This window comes from Saccostrea cucullata, unplaced genomic scaffold (assembly GCF_032062105.1).
Source record: "Saccostrea cucullata isolate Sc308-1 unplaced genomic scaffold, CSIRO_AGI_Scuc_v1 ctg907, whole genome shotgun sequence".
Lineage (NCBI taxonomy): Eukaryota > Metazoa > Mollusca > Bivalvia > Ostreida > Ostreidae > Saccostrea > Saccostrea cuccullata.
Window position 1 is genome coordinate 38,951 of NW_026935419.1, and position 20,102 is coordinate 59,052.

At 34.4% G+C, this 20,102-nt stretch overlaps 1 protein-coding gene across 1 annotated transcript; it reads right to left on the reverse strand.

Annotated features, from left to right (window-relative positions):
• Positions 1–9,054: 9,054 nt before the first annotated feature.
• LOC134242760 (stress-induced-phosphoprotein 1-like) lies at positions 9,055–19,262 on the reverse strand. Its single transcript, XM_062724878.1, has 13 exons — positions 19,202–19,262; positions 14,676–14,885; positions 14,291–14,432; positions 13,991–14,141; positions 13,472–13,676; positions 13,123–13,249; positions 12,823–12,925; positions 12,491–12,611; positions 11,968–12,064; positions 11,602–11,763; positions 11,104–11,207; positions 10,043–10,206; positions 9,055–9,252 (listed from the first exon to the last, which is right to left on the reverse strand). The coding sequence occupies exons 1-13, from the start codon at positions 19,223–19,225 to the stop codon at positions 9,180–9,182; spliced, it is 1,683 nt and encodes a 560-aa protein (XP_062580862.1). The 5' UTR covers positions 19,226–19,262; the 3' UTR covers positions 9,055–9,179.
• Between the last annotated feature and the right edge of the window lie 840 nt (positions 19,263–20,102).

The window sequence follows — 20,102 nt, forward strand, 5'->3', positions numbered from 1 at the left end:
TACAGCTTAAAACTACTCATAAAAACTTAAAAAAAAGAAACATCATCAAGTGTTAAAAACAGTTTTTACATTGCACAGAAGATAATGTAATTTCATTTGTCTCTTGGGAATAATGACTGGACATGCATCCAGTTAAAGATAAATTAATGAGTTTGGTGTTGGAAGTTGTTAAGGCATATCTCTTATCAAGCGTGTGTGTTATCTAATCTCCAGGGAATAAGGCACAAGAATTAAAGATCTCTCTTCTCTTATTCTCTTAACTGTAATTTATTGTCTGTCAAAGCACTTCATTACTGGATGACCAGCTCTTTATTTTCAAAATGCATTTCAAATTGATATATCAAGATTAATTTGATTTTGTATTATGTTTTTTTTTAACAATCAGTTTGCAGAGTGACATAACACATAATTGCAATATATTTTTTTAATGCAGAAATAAAAAAAAATAAAATGAAAAAATAAAAAAAAAATGTTACAGTGGGATTACAATGTATTAGTATTGATGTTTCATTTGGTTGCACTTCTGTTTCATTCATTAAGAAACATGATGAGCAATTATATTTTACTGCAAATTAATTTTAAAGTAAATTGTGAACACCTCTTGATCCATAAAGTATTTTTGAATTGGCATCTTCTCTGAAAAACCCAGCGGGGGGTATTTGTCCCTATTGGACAGTTCTAGTTTCTTTTTTATTTTATGGTTTTGTTTGGCTCATAACTAGAAAACTATTAGACTGACAATCATCAAACTTGGACAGTTTATGCATCTTGGGTAGAAGTAGTGTCACGACCTATTTTAAGGTCACCATGACCTTTAATTTAAGTGAAATTTTAAAAAGAAACCTGTCTTTTACTATTGAATTACACAATCCCAAAAATGTAAGAGTGTTTTTGTATCCCTGTTGAAAAAATGTTAAATTAAGAAAATAATATTTTTTCATTATATACTTTACAGCAATCCTTAACAAATGTTATTTTATAAGAGATAATCTACCTCTCCCAAGGGTATAATTATCAAGCACTGGTCAAGGAGAATTTTGATAACAGAAAATTGCATCCCTTGGCATTTATTAGTGGACATGCAACCAGTCAAAGATTAATTAATGAGTTCAATGTAGGAAAGCTAGCTGTCTCAATCATTTCTGTTAGCTGTTATCTCTGATTAAGGTCCTTTGGGAATTAGACAGAGGAACTTCTGGTCAGTTTAAATAGCATAAGTCATTTGATGGCCAGCCTTCTATTTCTAAAATCAATTTGCTATAGATTAAGTTTTTAATACTAATTAGTTAAATTGATATATTTTAAAAAAAAATTTAAAATATCAAGTAACAAATTTCAGAGCATCATGTCCCACATGAAAGATATATGCATATGTGTTTGTTTGTGGGGGAGGAGCATTTGTCAAGCTATAATGCAACCATTTGATGATTATTTGTTACAATTAATGCTTACACCACAGGAGATGTTTAAACAAATATCAAAAGGAAAAAAAAATTATGGAAATCCTTTTAAAGGTTGCCATGATTTCCTCACACTCTAAACTGTTTATATTAATTGAATGAACAATATTTGACTGGAGTATCATGCTGTGTTGGGCACTTTATTATTTTTAAAGTGAATTTGATATAAAGTTATAAAGATTAATTTGATTCTGTATAATATTTCTTTTTTCAACAATTCTTTTTCAGAGTAGCATGACAAATAATTGCAATTTCTTTTTTTAATGAAATAAAAAAAAAAAAACTGTTACAGTGTATTAGTATTGACATGATTGATGTTTCATTTGGTTGCACCTTAGATTCATAAAGTGAAAAAAATTAATGAGCATGCAATTATATTTTCACCACAATTATATTTTCACTTGATTTGTTTTAAGAAAATAGTGAACACCTTTTAATAGATCCATAAAATATTTTGTGAATTGGTACCTACTCTGAAAAACACAGCGGGGATATTTGTCCCTATTGGACAGTTCTAGTTTATATTTAAATATTTTATTGTTTATATTTAAATATATTAAAAAACAACATTCAATTGAAGAAAAATATTAAATATTGTATATTAGTTTAGATAGCTTTAACTACTAGCTTAATTGATGGAAGAACGATTGCTTAAGAAGAATAAGAAATCTATGCAGGTGGCTTCCTCGATGGCATTTACAGACTGAAAAATAGCAATGGTTTTCATTAGAAATAAAGGAAACAAGCAAATTCAAAGAATTGTCGTCCCCCACTTTTGGGGTCTTTGTCACAGTACTGTATGAAACTAGCGCCTGTGGTCTTTTTGTGTGATATGTCTTTTTTTATGGCATATTGTGTTAAATTTGAACGCCCTTTCATATATAATTCAGAAGTTACCATGGAAGTAGATATTTTTGAAAATTAGGTCAATCTTCAAGGTTAAGTGGTCAGATATAGTAGCATGCTCGGAAATAGGACAATTCCCAGTTTAGCTTGGACTTTCAGTAAGGCGTAGCATTCTCGATGTTACATAATTAGCTAGTATATAGTATATTAGTATATAGGTCCCTGGTTTACTTGAAGATAAATTGATGAAAAAAGATAAATAAAAATATCTTTGGACCCAGGGTGTATATGGGGGGGGGGTCCTTTTCACAAGCACCTGTGGGTTGCTGCAATAATTATATTTTTTTTTATATGGGTAATACTAGGTCTCTGGTCTGTCAATATTTTTTTTTATTCGGAGAGCTAGGGTTCTGCTACGGTTTCTCATAGCAAAAATGGACTTTGCCATTTTACTCCAGAAAGGGCATACCCATTATGCCAACAAAAAATTCTGTGAAACCTTTGAATAAATTCGATCACTGGAACTCTTTAAGAATTAATCTAGTTCAAGAAATGCAGTTTGCCAATATACTAGCGCTCGTATTGGAAAGTTGTGGGTATCATAAACTCTTGTGTGCCAATTTTTTTTTCTTAAATCTGCCAAATGGGAGGTATTGAAATGATGGTAAAGTGTTAAATTCAATTCCTTAATGGGTGCATTTAAAACACTTGCTAAGTTCACATAATCTATGCTAATTAAGCTTAAGAACAGAACGTCAATGCAAATCTACTTCTAGAAAGGATTAAATGCTCGAGATTACCATGTACTTAGATAAGCGTAGGTTGAAATATTAAAGGTATTAAAGTGTTTTATTACCACAAGACACACAATGTTGAATTACACCAGTTTTTTTGTGATGGAAATATTCAGTGATATTCAATAAGTTAAACACTAAAATATAACTTATAGAACAATGATGCAAACAACGCCTTTTACGGTCGTTGGGTATCAGCCTGAACTACCAAGAGCTCAGACATGTGGCGTGAATTTCAGAATACATCGACTGGCAACCGATACCGATTTGCGAGAACAGATGAAATGGTTCAGGAACACACACTTTCCGGAGAAGAGACAACCCATTTTCACTAGCCGAATACATGGCGACATTCGTCCAACTAGTCTGGAGCGACAGAAGACATTCGCAGGACAAACCGCGTACTCGGTGGGAGAGGATGTGTTCTCGATATCCGGAACCCGACTGGACGTGTCACCGGAAAAACCCATCAGACCAAAGCTCTGGTCTCAGGAGGTATCCCGGTCTCTTCCCACCGTGTCTGAGTGTTACACCCCTCCCTCCATGCCTTCCCGCCCTCCCCCAAAGCGAGCCAACCTATCCATCCGTCGGTCGCATACAACTGTTGGTGTTACTAGTACTAAAGAGAGTTTGGAACTAAAGTCAAATCGTCGTCTTAATCACACTGGAAGTGAAAGTAAGTTGCCCCAACTGATAAAAGAAATCACACAACCTGAAAGGGACAAGTGCACACAAACTAGTGCTAAGCGACCTCCGGGTGGTTGGGGGTCTCTTACAGACATGACTACAACTGGTCGAAGTACCGCTAGAAAAGAAGATGATGGAGGCATTCCGAAATTCCTACCAGAAGTGCAAAGTGCACGCGAAAGCAACAGAAAGAACGAGGCAAATCTCCCTGTGGAACCTCTGCCATTTATTTTCACGCCAGCAACGGCAGCCGTGCCTGGTGGTAGAATGTTCACGCCTAAGACTTTCACTCCAGCTAATACGTTAGCCTCAGACATGACTCCAGACAGTCGCTTTACAAATAAGTCGCGGCGCGGTCCAGTTCCATTTAGAAATCCAGCCCACAATGCGTTTATATGACTTCTTGGAGAAAACTTCCGATTCTGTCTTTGGTGCACAGTATTGAGGATGTTCACAGGACTTCTAAATGAAGTTCTACTAAACTTGAAATATCTTTTGTTATTGTTAAGTTGCAATTTTAACCAAACAGTTATATTTATTATTATATTTACAGCTAGTGGTTCTATTTAGTTTATACTGTAGATCACTAAATTTTCGCGACACCTTATTTTGGCGAGATAGTCATTATATATTTATAAGCAATTTTTTTAATTCATAAAAATTGTGGTTTTTGCTTTTTTATAATCTGACGGAATACTAATATCCGATAGAATGAAATGTTCTCAACCACACTGTATGGCGTTATTACGCGAAAATAACATTCTTGCGAAAAAAAAAGTGATTTATAGTACTTATTTCAGACAATCATAAACATAAGTATTCTTTGTTTAGGAGATTTCGATAGTGAAGAATTGTGGAAAGATTACTAAGCGAAGGACGATCCATAAGAAACGATATTGCAAAGAGACATTGTAGAACCAAAGATAGGCAACTTCTGAGGCCTGTTCAAAAGAGCGAGCGTTCGGCAAAATTCCTTATACCTCCAATAGAAATGTTCGCGAACGCTCGCTCTGTTGAACAGGCCTCAGATGTAGACGGTAAGGGGGTAGCAAATTTTGAGGAATATTTCTGCTTTCACTTATTTCGTTGCCAAATTATTTCAGGATTGTTTCTCAGAGTTTCAGACAAGCGGTATATGTTTCTTCTTGGAAAAAAACTGCAAGACAGATTCCTTTATATTCTCTTGGTAACTCTAAACAATGCGATTTTATAATAATTAAACATCTATTTTGATCATTTTATGTTATTCTCGTATTCAGAATTAACAAATATTAAGAGATACCTATATATCACATGAATCAGAGAAAAAAGACGTCCATGAGCGGCATTGCTAACCTAAATCATTATTGCTTTTCTTACGTACACCTATGTAAAAGTTTGATCGCCCAGTCTTATATCCTGTAGGACGTGCTTTGAAATTTATATCTACGCTTCCCGAGGATGCTTCCATGTAAAATTTGACTATCAACGATTTTCTGTTCTTGGAAAGATTTTTTTAATTTATATTTGCCATATATCCCATTGTGAAACATCTATTCCTAGGAGGTCAGGATCTGAACAAAAAACCTAAAGATGCTTTCATTTCTGTGACTATAAAACACCGTTTTGTGTTCTTGAGATTTTTATAAAGGTTTTCACTATACAGTATATAATTATGTAAAACTTTGACAACCTTTTGTGGAATGGGGCATCTTAAAACATTGCAAAGATATTTGTATGCTTTCTTGTTCCTTTCCAAAAAAAAAAAAAAATGAGCATGCCATTTTGTAACAATCAATGCTCTTTGAGAAAGACCAAAATATTCCATCCAAACCTAAGTTTTAAAGTTCAGTGTGCAAAATTTTAATTTGTACCCTACTTCTTGGGGTCATGATCTTTAAAATAAAATTGATTTCACACTATGTAATGAAGCTTTCAATTAGTTTTTTCTGAATAATAAATTTGTTAAAAGATGACATTGAATTTTTCCTTGAAAGAAGGTGTGGACCTTCACTGGAACAAAGTTGAATACACTTCACTCAAAGATTCTTTGCTTGAAATAGCCCGCTAGCTAGTCCTGGGGGACATGAAAAATTGATGACAGACAATTTTGAAGCTGAAGAATCAGGTGAACTAAAATACTGGTAAGGCCAGTAACACACTAGGTTTGATTTCACATAATCACTTCATGTATATATACAAAATGGTGATAATACTGATTATGCAAAATGAAATCAGTGTGTTACTGGCCACTGTGATTTTCAATATCACTGATATTTCAGTTTTAGAGCTGCAAAACATTCTCTGAAAACAAGTGTATATTTTCAGTGTATGTCAAGAATACTTTTGTGTGCTCCATTTTTGTCCATATTAATTAACCATTTTAAATACAGAAAAATTTCATTTTTTTCTAATATTCCTAAGTAACTTTCCTAAATTCAAAGGATCATCATTTCATCTGTGTTTAATTTTGCCAAACATAGAGAAGAAAATTCTTTGGCCATTTTCTTCCTATAGACTTTCATGGATAGAAATATTGTCAAGTTTCCAGATCCGGTATTTCCTCTTGTCGGACTTGATTGTCAATGTGAGATTATATAACCATGTCCTTCTCACCTATTTTATTCACACGTTTCTCAGTGGGAGCCCGTGTTTTGCAACTTTCTCTGATTATATATGTCTTTTATCACAAAGTTTTGGCATGACATAGTAACTAGTTCTGTCTCAGTATCTAGATTCCATTAATGTTATTCTAGTCTATAGAACACTCATTGAACTATTAAACAAAACCTCTTTCCTTGATAACTAATTTAAGCTACATTTTATAAATTTTTGCCTCATTCCAATACAAATGTTAAAACTGGTGCAAAATATTTGCTGGGTTTGCAATCTGGATTGGAAAGAGTTTGTTTTTTAGGTCACCTGAGTAAACTCAGGTGACCTATTGCTATCTGTTTTCGTCCGTCGTCGTTCGTCGTGCGTCGTTCGTCGTGCGTCGTTCGTCGTGCGTTAACATTTGAACATTTTCAGCTTCTTCTCTGCAACCACTGAACCAATTTCAACCAAATTTGGCACAAAGCATCTATGGGTGAAGGGGAACAAAAATTGTGAATTTCATGATCCCTGCCCCCCTGGGGCCTGAGGGGTGGGGCCAAAACCACTAAAATTAATGCAATCTTTAAAAATCTTCTTCTTTCCTCCTGGACATCAAGCAGTCAAACTGTTTGCATGATTGTAATCAGCAATGAGTCCTCTACCAAAATTGTGAAATTCATGGCCCCAGGGTCAGGGGTTCTAGTGCTAGGGCGGGGCTAAATAAGTAGGTAGTGAAAATGCATTATTTCTTTGAAAATCTTCTTCTCTGCTCCTGGGTATCAAATAAACCAACTAAGTACATAGTTATGATGAGCAAGAGTGCCTCTACCAAAATTGTGAATTTTTTTGCCCCAGGGTCAGGGGTTCTGGTGTTAGGGTGGGGCTCTATTGATTATATAGTGAAAATACATGAATTCTTTGAAAATCTTCTTCTCTGCTCCTGGGTATTAAATAAACTAACTTAAGTACATAGTTATGATAAGCAAGAATGCCTCTACCAAAATTGTGAATTTTATGGCCCTAGGGTCAGGGGTTCTTGTTTTAGGGTGGGGCTCTATTGATTTTATAGTGAAATGCATGAATTCTTTGAACATCTTATCCTTTGCTCCTGGTTAATATGCTAATGATCTAATTACATATTTAAGGCCAGGATTTATTTTATTTTCAGTTTTACAAACCCTCCGCTCAAGGTTTTGAATTTTTAGAAAAAAAAATTTTTTTCTTTCCGATGACAAATTTGAGTCGGGATCGAGATTTCAAATTTACGAACTCGCACTTCCGGTTTTACGATGAAACGGCGGGTAAATAAAGCTAGATCTGAGAAGATAGATTGGTTTAGTGTAAAATTCATCGATAAGAGTGCCATTCAAAACGTTTCACCCGTTCAAAGGACAAATGAAATGCTGACGACTTTGTTGCACAATGACAAGCTGGTGAGATAATTATGTATTCGTTTCAAAAGTAACTGTAAATTATTTTCATCCCCCAGGTTTTAAACTGCCCGTGGTAGCTATTGCATATTGCCAGGGACATTGTTTAGGTCTCTGTTATAGCTTACAGTCTAAGCATCATTCTTCAGAAAAGGGTTGCTTATGCATCAGATGTAATGAATAAAGCTATGGGAGAAGTGAAGTCCATTTGAGGAAGAAATAAACAATAACCTGAAGAAATAAAAAAAAAATTCAACTATTAAAAGGCAAGAATATACAAATATATACAGGCATGTAGTATCATTTGTATCAGCCAGAATAATTATTTTACACTTAATTGAAAAAATGTTGACCCTACTCCCCAATACTCCCTGTCTGTTTTATGATAGGAATTATAATTTTAGGCATCAAGTAAATATTAGAACAATGTCTACACATTCACCTAACACATATTTAAAAAATGAAGATATATTGAAAGACTTTTAAAGAATTGCTTTTTTAAAATATATTTTGATCAACATCACAAAATTTATATAACTGGCCCAAACTGGCAGATGATGAAATAGGCAATTAAATGTTCTACTTTCCTATTTGTAAGCATTATGTGTCCAGTGGTAAGGAGCTTATTAGGATAGCATAAAAAAAAGAATGTACAAATTTATGTTAATAATTGTTTTATCAAAAAAAAAAAATTATTTCCTTTTCCTTCGGGACTTTTTTATTCTAATGTTCATAACTAAACCTAAACATAAAAAAATGCTGGCCTTATAATGAAGAAAGGGGCCTCTTTCAAAATAGATAATTTCAGGGCTGCTGGGTCAGGGGTACCAAGGGGGTACTTTGACTAAAAATAAATTAATGCTTTGAAATCTGCCCTTTGATAAGCAATGGTGCCTCTTTCAAATTTTGTGAATTTCATGGCTTTTGGCTTAAAACACGAACCAAATACAATCGCTGGAAAGTTGTTACATGATACTCAGGTGACCTATAAGGCCCGTGGGCCTCTTGTTTCAAATGAAGAAATAATTGGGACCTAATATAACAGTATTTTGCCAGAATATCTGACATGATAAAATGCCCAACATTCGAACTCATCTTCTATGAATGTTTATAAGTATGTTTTATGTTCTGAATTTTCTTCTTCAGTTAGAAGCAAGATTTATGTGAAGCAATTTGATATTTTTTTTTACTGAACATCAAATTAATTTTTATGTTATATTAATAAGAATCACTTTTGTGTACACTGAAACAATAAAATACACATTAAATCAAGCAATTCATTCACTGATTGGTCCTCATTTAGGAAAAAATTCTGAGTGTTAATCTCCGAATTTTGTACATTTTCATTTCTTCATGGAGCATTAAAACTAACATTCATATTACAGTCATCAACGGATAGCTATTATGCCACATTCCAGGAGTTTCTCAATCTTTGCTGCAATGTCTGGATTCTTCAAATGTCTAAAATAAAGGAACCAAACATTTATATTTGCATTCTGGAGCAACAAACCATATAAATATTAAATACGTAATAAAATACCACGCTAAACAAAATTTTGTAAAAAATCTCTAAGGGAGATCAATACATGTAGTCTACAGTCTATTAAAAAAAAATTGAAAATTCTGACCAAAAAAATTGTGCAAGAATATCTGAGATTCATGATAAAAAGTATTAATGACCAAACTATCTATTAATGTTTTTGTAAATCTTGATTAATGCTAATAAGGTTAACCATCTTATAAGTTGTGGTAATTCATCAATATAGTAGCAGGATAGCATTCTTATTACAAGTCAAATTAGGGGTTCTTTTACAGGAATCGTCTGGTCTAGTTTTCCAGGTTTGAGGAAAAAATAAGAGTTTTCGTGGTATTTATTTCCTGGACAAAGAATTATTGAGTAGATGTATAGAATTTTACATACTATGGTGGACATAAATCCATGGATCTTCATATGGACCTCAAAAACACCAAAAAAATAACCTCTGGGAAAATTAACGAGTTTGCTGCATTTTATACAAGACAGGGACAGGGCTTCAAAAAGTGTGGTTACTTTTAAAATTTGTTAAAATAAAGATTAGGAAAGATAAGTTTGGGATTAGCACATGTGGCTTTGGAGGGTAAAAAAAAAACCCCTAAGAAGTCTCTGACAAGACTGTAGCTCTACTGTTTTGAACTCAATAATATGCCTTTGATAAGATTAAAAACAAGTCTAGATTGACCTCTGTAAAATCAGTATAATTTCTGTACTTACTCTCTGACAGCATTGGGGTCTTTCTGCATTTGTTCCAGGATCATGCGCATGGCTGGGTCATTTAGAATGGCCTGGACCTCCGGGTCTCCCATTGCTCGTCTTCTCACAGCCTCAGGGTCGCTACCCTCAGCCATCAAAGCATCACGGTAACCTTTTTGAGCCTCCTACAGAAAAAAATTAAACTGCTTGCTTAAAACAATAATAAACAATTAGGAAGAGGCATGGATTTTCTCTCCTTAAAATAACTAAAGGCTGTATGGATTTCCTTCCCCTTCAATGAAGCAGAAACATGGATTTTCTAACATTTTTAAAACATCTACACCTACATAAAATTTATAGAAAATGACTCTGTTATTTAGTATAGCAACATAAAACAGGAATTCTTCTTGATATATTGAGAAGGTATAGAATTTAACATAAAAGTCCACATTACTTTTTTGCACATATATTTTTGAGAAATATAATGATATTATTTATTATCTATTATGCTCAAAGCAAGAGGCCCATGAGCCACAAAACTCCCCGTGTTACTTTGGCCCTGTTGTTCATCCCCAGATTTTCCTCTTGTCATTACTTGTGATTCCCATTTTCAGACCGACAGACGTTTGAAGGATGGACAACAGTTGATCAGAAAAGCTCACCTGAGCTAAAAAGTTAATCCATAATAACTTCTGTATTTTGAATACTGATTTCTTGAATACTGTGAAATCACTAATTTTTGTGGGGGTTTCAATTTTCATGGTTTTCGAGGTATGAAGAGACCCACGAATTTATGTCCACCATGAAATGTAATTTTTCACAGTTATTACAACTAAACAATTCTTCATCCACAAAATTACATCCCTTCAAACTCATTTTTTTCCTTAAACCATGAAAATTTGACCCCTTGAAAATATGCGATTTTACAGTATGAAGGATAAGCTGCTTTGATTTGGAAGTTCCAAACACTTTTTCTTTCAATAATTTACAATGAAATAACGATAGCTCAAATCATCTTATGTTTTAACTAGTCCCATTGAGTTCAGGATAATGATGTTTGACTGTAGATGAAGGGATCTTACCTCAGACTTGGGATCAAGCTCCAGGGCTTTCTGGTAAGCAGATATAGCTTTGGTGGGCTCCTTCATTGCAAGCAGAATACTTCCTTTCCTGAGATAACCTTTTACTGTTCAACACAAAACATTGCAAAATTTAATACATAACATTTCAAATAAAACTTACTTACTGTGCCATGTTAAAAATACAATCATGTGACACTACATGTACAATCTTAATAAAATTAAATACTTTTCTTGCTTGCAATTTTTCAAAATATGCAGAACTCCAATCTGCCGAGTATACATAATGTACCGGTCTTTATCTATGTAAAATGTGACTTCACTTCCTAAATTTAAGATTTCCCCCCTTCCATATACAAGATTTTTGCCACAGTGTAAGCATCCCATATTTATGTACAGACAAAATCTTCTAACTATAGACATGTGCTCACAATATCCTGTAAATTTACAAAACCTTCAATTTTTAAAATTCAATTTGACATGTAGAATGTTTAAACTTACTAAATTTGGGATCCAGTGCGATACATTTTTCACAATCTGCAATAGCCAGGTTGAATTCCATTAATTTTGTGTAGCAGGCCGCCCTATTGCTGTACAATTTGGCATCATCTGGATTCCTCTTGATAGCTTCATCATAATGTTTCTTTGCCTCTGGATATTTTCCTATTGAAGAAAACAATAACACCAATGTGGATTTTTGATTTTATGAAAATCATACTGCTAAAATTAATAAGCTTTTAGAAGAACAAATGTTTCCTCTTACTTAATATGTATTGTTGTCACATAGACTTTACAAGTTTGTACACTTTTAATGTAATTTGTATTTTTAAAAGTTAAGCTTAGCTAGTCATAGTTTCATATATTTACCTTCTTGAAATAATTTATTGCCTTTGTTCTTTTCCTCCAATGAAATCTCTGGGTTGATGTAAGCCAGACGCTCCTTATCCTTCATTCTTTTCTCAATCTATAAATGGAAACAAGTTTACAGAAATTTGACTTAAGAATACTGTAGATTCCTCATTTTTCGTGATTACTTATTATCGCGAATGAGCTCCTCAACGTCAAACCGCGAGAATAATAATTCGCGAATGGACAGATGGTCAAGAGAATTTACTTAGATTTCAGCACCATAAAAATAAAGTTGAGTAATTTTATTTCGCGTGAGGAGATAATTAATTCCACATGTATATTTAGGAATCTACAGTAAAGTACATGTACAGTCAAAAAAATCTACATGTACTGTCATGTCTTATATCATGTTTTTATGTGATAGCAAGTTGTGATTCTAATTATTTGTTGGGTTTAAGTTACAGGTGAATGTAAAATGCTGATGCTTATTACAGAAATTTTAGCCATCAACAGGCATCAAAAGATTAGGAACCACACTCACTTCTACAATTAATTTTGAAATTTCTGGTGTCCGGTACTCGGAGATAGACTTGTTAAAGTAGCGTAGTGCATTCTCTTCATCGTCTTTCTTCATATAAGCCTTACCAATTCTGGCTAGAGCTCTGAAAAGAAGCATTTTTTTTCCCACTTGACAAGGATATTGATTTAAATTTCTTTCTGATGTGTAGGATTTATCGATACACATTTTTTATCTATCAGGGAATGTGGCATATTTACTTCCCTTTAATCTTACATTTCTTCAATGCCACACAAGAACATTTTTTTATTATCAGAAAATGAAACTGTATTGTGTGCCAAGGATAAAATCCTTACTTTGCTATAAGTGTGTAATCTGCTCTATTTTCTCGTCCAATTTCCACAGCCTTTTCACATTCTTCTAAACATTTGTCATAGTTTTCTTGTTCAAAATACACCGCTGAAATACATAAATGAGACCTTTAACAGATTAAAGTCATTGACAAGATCATAGCTCTTCTTTCTATTTTTAAATTGGTCCTGGTCTATGACCAGTAGAGCTAAAAGAAGAATGTTGTTTAAAAACATTATAACTTGCAGTTCTGTAATTTTTGGGGCTTAGAAAATAGATATCCAATGAGTTTTCGTATAACCCACCTGCTCTGTTATTGCGGAATGTGATGTCTGTTGGGTCTAGCTCAATTGCTGCAGAGTAATGGCTGAGGGCTGTCTCAAAATCTTTGTTCTTGTATGCTGCATTACCCTTTTGTTTTTCTTCAAGTGCCTATCAATGATATAATTAAAAATGAAGGAACTCATTCCATGTTTAGAAATCACCAGACTATTAAAAGATAATTTTTTCTGTGCCTATCAGTTTTGTTTGTTTGTTTATCTGTTTGGTGCTTTTTATTTTTTTGGAGGGAAAGGTGATGTACAAGGACACCAGTTCTTTTCCAAGTAGCTCTTGTAACTTTTAATTTAAAACTCTTCTGTCTCTTGACATCACCTTTGAGTTAACATTCTTTGTACTACTAGAAGCTGAAGATTCAGAGGGGATGGGGTTAGGAGATGAGGCATTTTGAGATTCTGGGAAAGTCTGAGGTTGCTGTGTGTCGGTCTCCATGTTTTCCTCGGTGAAAGCTGAAGGAGTGCTGACATCGAATCCCATGAGCACACCTAGTGTTGTGATTATTCTGGGATCGGCCATGTCTCTGCAAAGGAAATCATGATTAGATAACTCACACATCAAGAAATATCTCATCAATTTCAATTACAGTTCTTAAACCTTTTCCCAAGATGGAGCATGTTTCCAATGAAGTTCTCACTCTGAGAAATAATCTTACTGAATCTCAGAGCCATCAAAGGTGTCTGGTGCATTGTAACTTTTTAAATAAAACACAGCTCTTATCTCTACTCCTACCAACTTTGATATCCATAATTTTTTCAAAATTTAGACATAGAAGAATGGAATATTATGAATTTAAAAGGCAATTTATTGTCAACTATATTCATAGCTTATACTTACTTGAGGTCATTAGGATTTTTCTGTAGCTTTTCAATCATAGCACGGTAATCGGGCTGTTTAAGAAACTCTCGAGTTTTAGGGTTTGCTTGTAGCTTCTCCATCATATCAGGAACAGCAAAAGGACTCGGTATAGGCTGACTATTTCCAGGACCTACAAAAAACAGGATAAAGCATTCAATTCAATACAACAAAACAAATATTTTATACCTTAAATTCAAATTGTAATTGGAAGCACATGAAATTGTAAAAAGCCTTTAAGAAATGTTGCAGATTTACATTATTTTCTTCAAATACCTTTACCTGTAAGAACATCTTTGGTCTTCTGTAGTCCTTCTTTGAGGGCGGCATTTTCTGGATCCACCTTGAGCCCATCAGAGAAAACCTCATTTGCCTCTTCATATCTATTTAGACAACACAGGGCAGTGCCTTTCCTGGAATATCCCTACACAGAGAAAACAATTCACATGAAATGAGCTCACATTCCACAACAGTCATTCCCATCTATTAAGCTCTATGACATATTTCAAGATATTTCATACCACTATCTTACTCATTCGTCTCAATTTACAAATTGGCTCAACATTGAGATCACTTACTGATTATACAAAAATAAGACATCTCTTCCAAGATTAATTTAAAAATACAACTCTGCAAATAGAAATCAACTGAAAAAAATGTGTGGTACCTTAGCCCAGTTTGGCTGCAGATTAATAGCTTTGTCAGCATCCCCTATGGCCTCCAGGTATTTCCCCGCTTTAGTGAGGGCTGCTGATCTGTTACTGTACAGTACGTGATTGTCCGGATCCAGCTGAATCGCCTCTGTGTAACTCTTTATGGCCTCCTCAAACTTTCCCTGATTTAATGCCTCATTTCCTTGACTTTTCAGGGCGTCTGCCTAAAAAGTTTCAGGGCTGGAGGGGCATATTGTATAGCAAAAACATTCAAAACTTAGTTTATAAAACAGTCAGGTGCAATCTCTGCTCTATACAATGGGAGAGAGGACAAAAAAATAAAAGAAAATGCCGTAGTGTTTGAATAGATGAAGTTTCAAAATCCAACTCTTTAAAGGGTTCCAACAGGGGTTTACAAATTAAAAGGTGAATTAATGTAGTGGTCAGGCAGGATCAACTGTCGATGGTCAAACCCATCACTTGGCAAAAAATTTAACATTCTGCACTCTGCTTGCTTGATTCATACTTCCTTTCAGGAGGCAAATGTGTAAATAAAGCACCTGATTGTGTTAATTAAGGCAATATTGATTGATAATATGACAAGCAAGCTCACAAATTGTAGTCTTACTGTTATTGAAAATTACAATTTACAGGTAATCCTACATGCCAAAGTCATACCTTTTGCACCCATTAGACCCAACATGAAATATTTCAAAATATAATTGAGGCCAACCTAAAAAAATTCTTTGTTTGCAGTTGCCGACCTATAATTTTAGACTGGACAGGTAAGTAGGCAATCTTTTTTTTTTTTTTTTTAAATTGTTTTCAGATTTTTATTAGATAACAAAAATAATAGAGCTTTTTAAGGTCTACTAAACATGAATGAGCTCCACTATTGTTACATACCACTGATTGATAAAATCAAACGTCAACAATTGAAAATGAGACAGTTTCAATATCCTGAAAAAATGAGAAAAACAAGAGGCCCATGGGCCACATCGCTCACCTGAGAAGCTTTGACCATTCTGTTCTTTACCAGATTTCCCCCATGTTATACATAATGCATCCCCACCCTACCCCACTGATCATAATTTAGACATTTTGAAATCTACACTACCCAATGATCCTTCCATGGGCACATATGTTTCAGCTTTTTTGGCCCAGTGGTTCCTAAGAAGAAGATTTTCAAAGATTTTTCCTATATATTTCTATGTAAAACTTTGATTCCCTATAATGGCCCCGCCCTTCCCCCGGGGGTCATGATTCCTACAATTTAGAATTTACACTACCCCAGAATGCTTCCACATAAGCTTCACTTTTTCTGGCCCAGTGGTTCCTGAGAAGAAGATTTTCAAAGATTTTTCCTATATATTTCTATATAAAACTTTGATACCCCATTGTGGCCCCGCTCTTCCCCCGGGGGTCATGATTTGAACAATTTAGAATCAACACTATACCAGGATGCTTCCACATAAGTTTCAGCTTTTCTGGCCCAGTGGTTCTTGAAAAGAAGATTTTCAAAGATTTTTCCTATATATTTCTATGTAAAACTTTGATTCCCCATTGTGGCCCCGCCCTTCCCCCGGGGGTCAATATTTGAACAATTTAGAATCTACACTATACCAGGATGCTTCCACATAAGTTTCAGCTTTTCTGGCCCAGTGGTTCTTGAGAAGAAGATTTTCAAAGATTTTTCCTATATATTTCTAAGTAAAACTTTGATTCCCCATTGTGGCCCCGCCCTTCCCCCGCGGGTCATGATGTGAACAATTTTGAATCTACACTATACCAGGATGCTTCCACTTAAGTTTCAGCTTTACTGGCCCAGTGGTTCTTGAGAAGAAGATTTTCAAAGATTTTTCCTATATATTTCTATGTAAAACTTTGATTCCCCATTGTGGCCCCGCCCTTCCCCCGGGGGTCATGATGTGAACAATTTAGAATCTTCACTATACCAGGATGCTTCCACATAAGTTTAAGCTTTTTTAACCCAGTGGTTCTTGAGAAGAAGATTTTCAAAGATTTTTCCTATATATTTCTAAGTAAAACTTTGATTCCCCATTGTGGCCCCGCCCTTCCCCCGGGGGTCATGATTTGAACAATTTAGAATCTACACTACCCCAGGATGCTTCCACATAAGTTTCAGCTTTACTGGCCCAGTGGTTCTTGAGAAGAAGATTTTTTAATGACCCAACCCTTTTTTTGTCTTTTCTTGATTATCTCCCCTTTTAAGGGGACTTGGCCCTTCACTTAAAAAAAATTTCAACTCCCCTTCACCCAAGAATGCTTTGTACCAAGTTTGGTCAAAATTGGCCCAGTGGTTCTTGAGAAGAAGTCGAAAATGTGAAAAGTTTACAGACGGACAGACAGCTAGACGGACAGACGGACAGCTAGACAGACGGACGGACGACGGACAAAATGTGATCAGAAAAGCTCACTTGAGCCTTCAGCTCAGGTGAGCTAAAAATAATAATACAAAATGGCCATAAAAACAGTGATTGGGATAAGCTAGGGAGTAAATGTGACAATGGCACACTCCAAGTCAGTGTCAATGTGACATTTCAAAATTCAATGCACCAAACAGACTTTTTAATGGGACATTTCCTTGTTACAAACTTGCAATTGATTAGTTGCTGTTAGAATTTCAGTTGACTTTACTTAATTGAAATTGTGAAATTACTGAATGACAACATTAAAAGATACAAAATTCGTATATTTAAATTCGCAAGTGTCAGAAAATAAATAAACACTGCAAATTAATTTCAATTCTTTATTTTTTGTCTACGATGTTTGACATCTTTAAAATGATTTAAAGCCTAGTTTAGATCTATACTGCTTCCCTCCAATTCATGTTAAATTTTCGTTTTGTTTTTTCCCTCCGAGACTACATCATCAGTCTTACCGCCCGATTCATTTCCATTCGTTCTGTCAGCATGTTATACTTCTTCCGAGTTATTTTCTACTGATTTACTTGAATTCTGTTTGTTAGCATAATTGTTAAAATTAAGAAAAGTCTGCCCTTTATCGGTACGATTTTCTTAAGCAGCATGCTGCACGCCTGACACCAGTTTATTTCGTGCGCATTAGCCAATCAGAAAACGCGTAACTGTTTGATTAGATACTGGAGAAAAGAAAGTCATAAGAACGCTTTAATTGAACGATATTAAATACTATTTTATCAAGCGTAAATTGACAGCAATTGTTTTGGGAAATGCTACAAGCGCTTTGGGGAAAGCTCAAAGTTTAAAAGTATGTAGTGCATGATTATATATGCGCCACGATGGCGCAGCGTTTTTAATTTTAATGCGACATTTTAAAATTTAATGCGACTATGGCGCAGGGCGCGTGCTTATCCCAATCACTGTAAAAAATTGGGTCGGGTGCATTTTCAGTGGGTCGGTAGGCAACTGCAAACAAACAAAATTTTATTTTAGGCTTGATTCTATTCTACATTATTACAATTAAGTGTCATCTCTTCCTGTATTTCCCCAATACATTTTTAAAACAATTCTGCAAACATTTCAAACATTTGCTTCAGTTCTAATCAGAAGGCAAAATCATATGGATTGATTCAGTATACCTATTGTACAATTAAATGTCAACAGAAATTTATCAGAGCCAAGCAATTCTGAAGGAGAAATATAAGATGTGAAAAAAAGATTAATGATTAACAGAACTAAGAAAAAATTTAAGTACAGTAAGACAATCTCAGAAAAGCTCTTCTAAGCTATCAGCTCACAGTGAGCTAACACGAGTGAAAGTGTAATGGTTTATTAAATTGGCCATGGATTCTGGCCTGAGTAGCTCATTCAGAAAAACACTTCCAGGGGCAATAACTTGAATAAGACCTAGGGTTGAGTCTTCAGGGGCAAAGACAATTTAAGGAGGGAGGAATATCATGATTTGGGTCTTTGACCGAGCTGTCAGAAGAGCACCTGTATAATGCTGCATGGTTATCAGGTTCGATCCCTGGTTTACTCCTTTCCTGTATCACAAAGTTTGAAATCAAAAGGCAGTAGATGTTCTACATTTCCTCGGTCAAAGTAATTTTTTTAACATACAGTTGTTTGGTTGAAACAATATCTGTGTCAAATCATTTGTAGTCTTTTCTCCCATAGCATGTTCTAGAATTTTAATTGTACTTCCTCTATATATCAAATTCCAAACGGATAAAATTGCATTGCTAACCAACCAAAAAAAAAAAAAAAAGAAGAAAAAAATGAAAGATTTTTTTTTTGTCATAAGAAAAGGTGTTAGAATAAACTATAATCTGCCTAAATGCAACTCTTAATTATAAAGAATGGAAATTAACTAAAAAATAACTACTTTTTGCGTTATCAATTACATTTTCTAGAATTTGCGATCGTTTTAAATTCGGGATCGGGGAAGAAACACGTGCAGTTTTCTGATGCCGGGTGTTAACTGGCACGCGTGCTGCTCAACAACAGATATTTGTCATGAAATCTTTCCATTCAACAATTATATATCTAAACATTTCAATAAATAAATCAATACAGACAGAATATTTCTTATTCCCTACCTTCTTCTTGTTTATGTCAGCCATGTTCTCTTCTCGAAATTTCTCAGAATTACTGCCCTTTCTTCGTACGGAAACTCTGAAGTGTCAAAAATGTCAAGTTGCGAAAGCCTTTTTTTTATTCATTTTATCATTTTTTTGTCAGATTATTTGCTCGGCCATCTGAGTACGATCAATTTTTAAAACGATGATTACTGTACAAGCACAAATTTTCGTGGGCATGAAATTTCATTGTTTTGTCATTAAAAATAGTTTTGTGGGTATTTAATTTTGTTTATTAAGTAAACCTATTCAATATATAGTCAAATAAAATTTCGCGTGGGATTTAATTTCGTTGAATATTGTTAACAACGAAATAAACGAAATTTAATCCCCCTCGAATAGTTGTGCTTTTACAGACTTACTCGCTGCTAAGTTTATGTTAGAGATTCAACAACCTCGGTTAACATGGTTAACAGCCGGTTAACCTATCACTTAATTGATTGTATCTTGGCTGACTGAATATTGTTTCATGCCAATTGTTATGCCTTTGTTTTTTTTTTTTTACTTTGACTAAGGGAAGTTTCTTCTACCTGATCAACACATAGGACTCGAGCCGGATGTTACTGACGGTCATAAGGGGATGCTTACTCCTCATTGGTACCTAATCCCAACTCTGGAATGCATTATGTCCTCTTCTCATAATGTATTTTTGTTGTTTGTTGATTGTTTTTATCTATTACTTTTCGTTATCTTCACTTAAGATTATTTAAGTTTAAATAAGTAAATAGGTCAATTCATTACATGTACATTTTTTATTTCCAATTTTGGGCCTATATAAGAGAAATACGAGGGCAATTAATTTAAGCTTAGATAATTAAGAGAAGAATCAAATAAACATAAATATACATACTTATATGTATTT

Coding starts and splice junctions, on each gene's coding strand:
- LOC134242760 (XM_062724878.1), bottom strand. CDS start 19,225: ATGGCTGACATAAACAAGAAGAAG. Junction 14,433..14,675: donor TGCAGCCAAACTGGGCTAAG/GTACCACACATT, acceptor TTCTCTGTGTAG/GGATATTCCAGGAAAGGCAC. Junction 11,208..11,601: donor CGCACTGGATCCCAAATTTA/GTAAGTTTAAAC, acceptor TGTGTTGAACAG/TAAAAGGTTATCTCAGGAAA.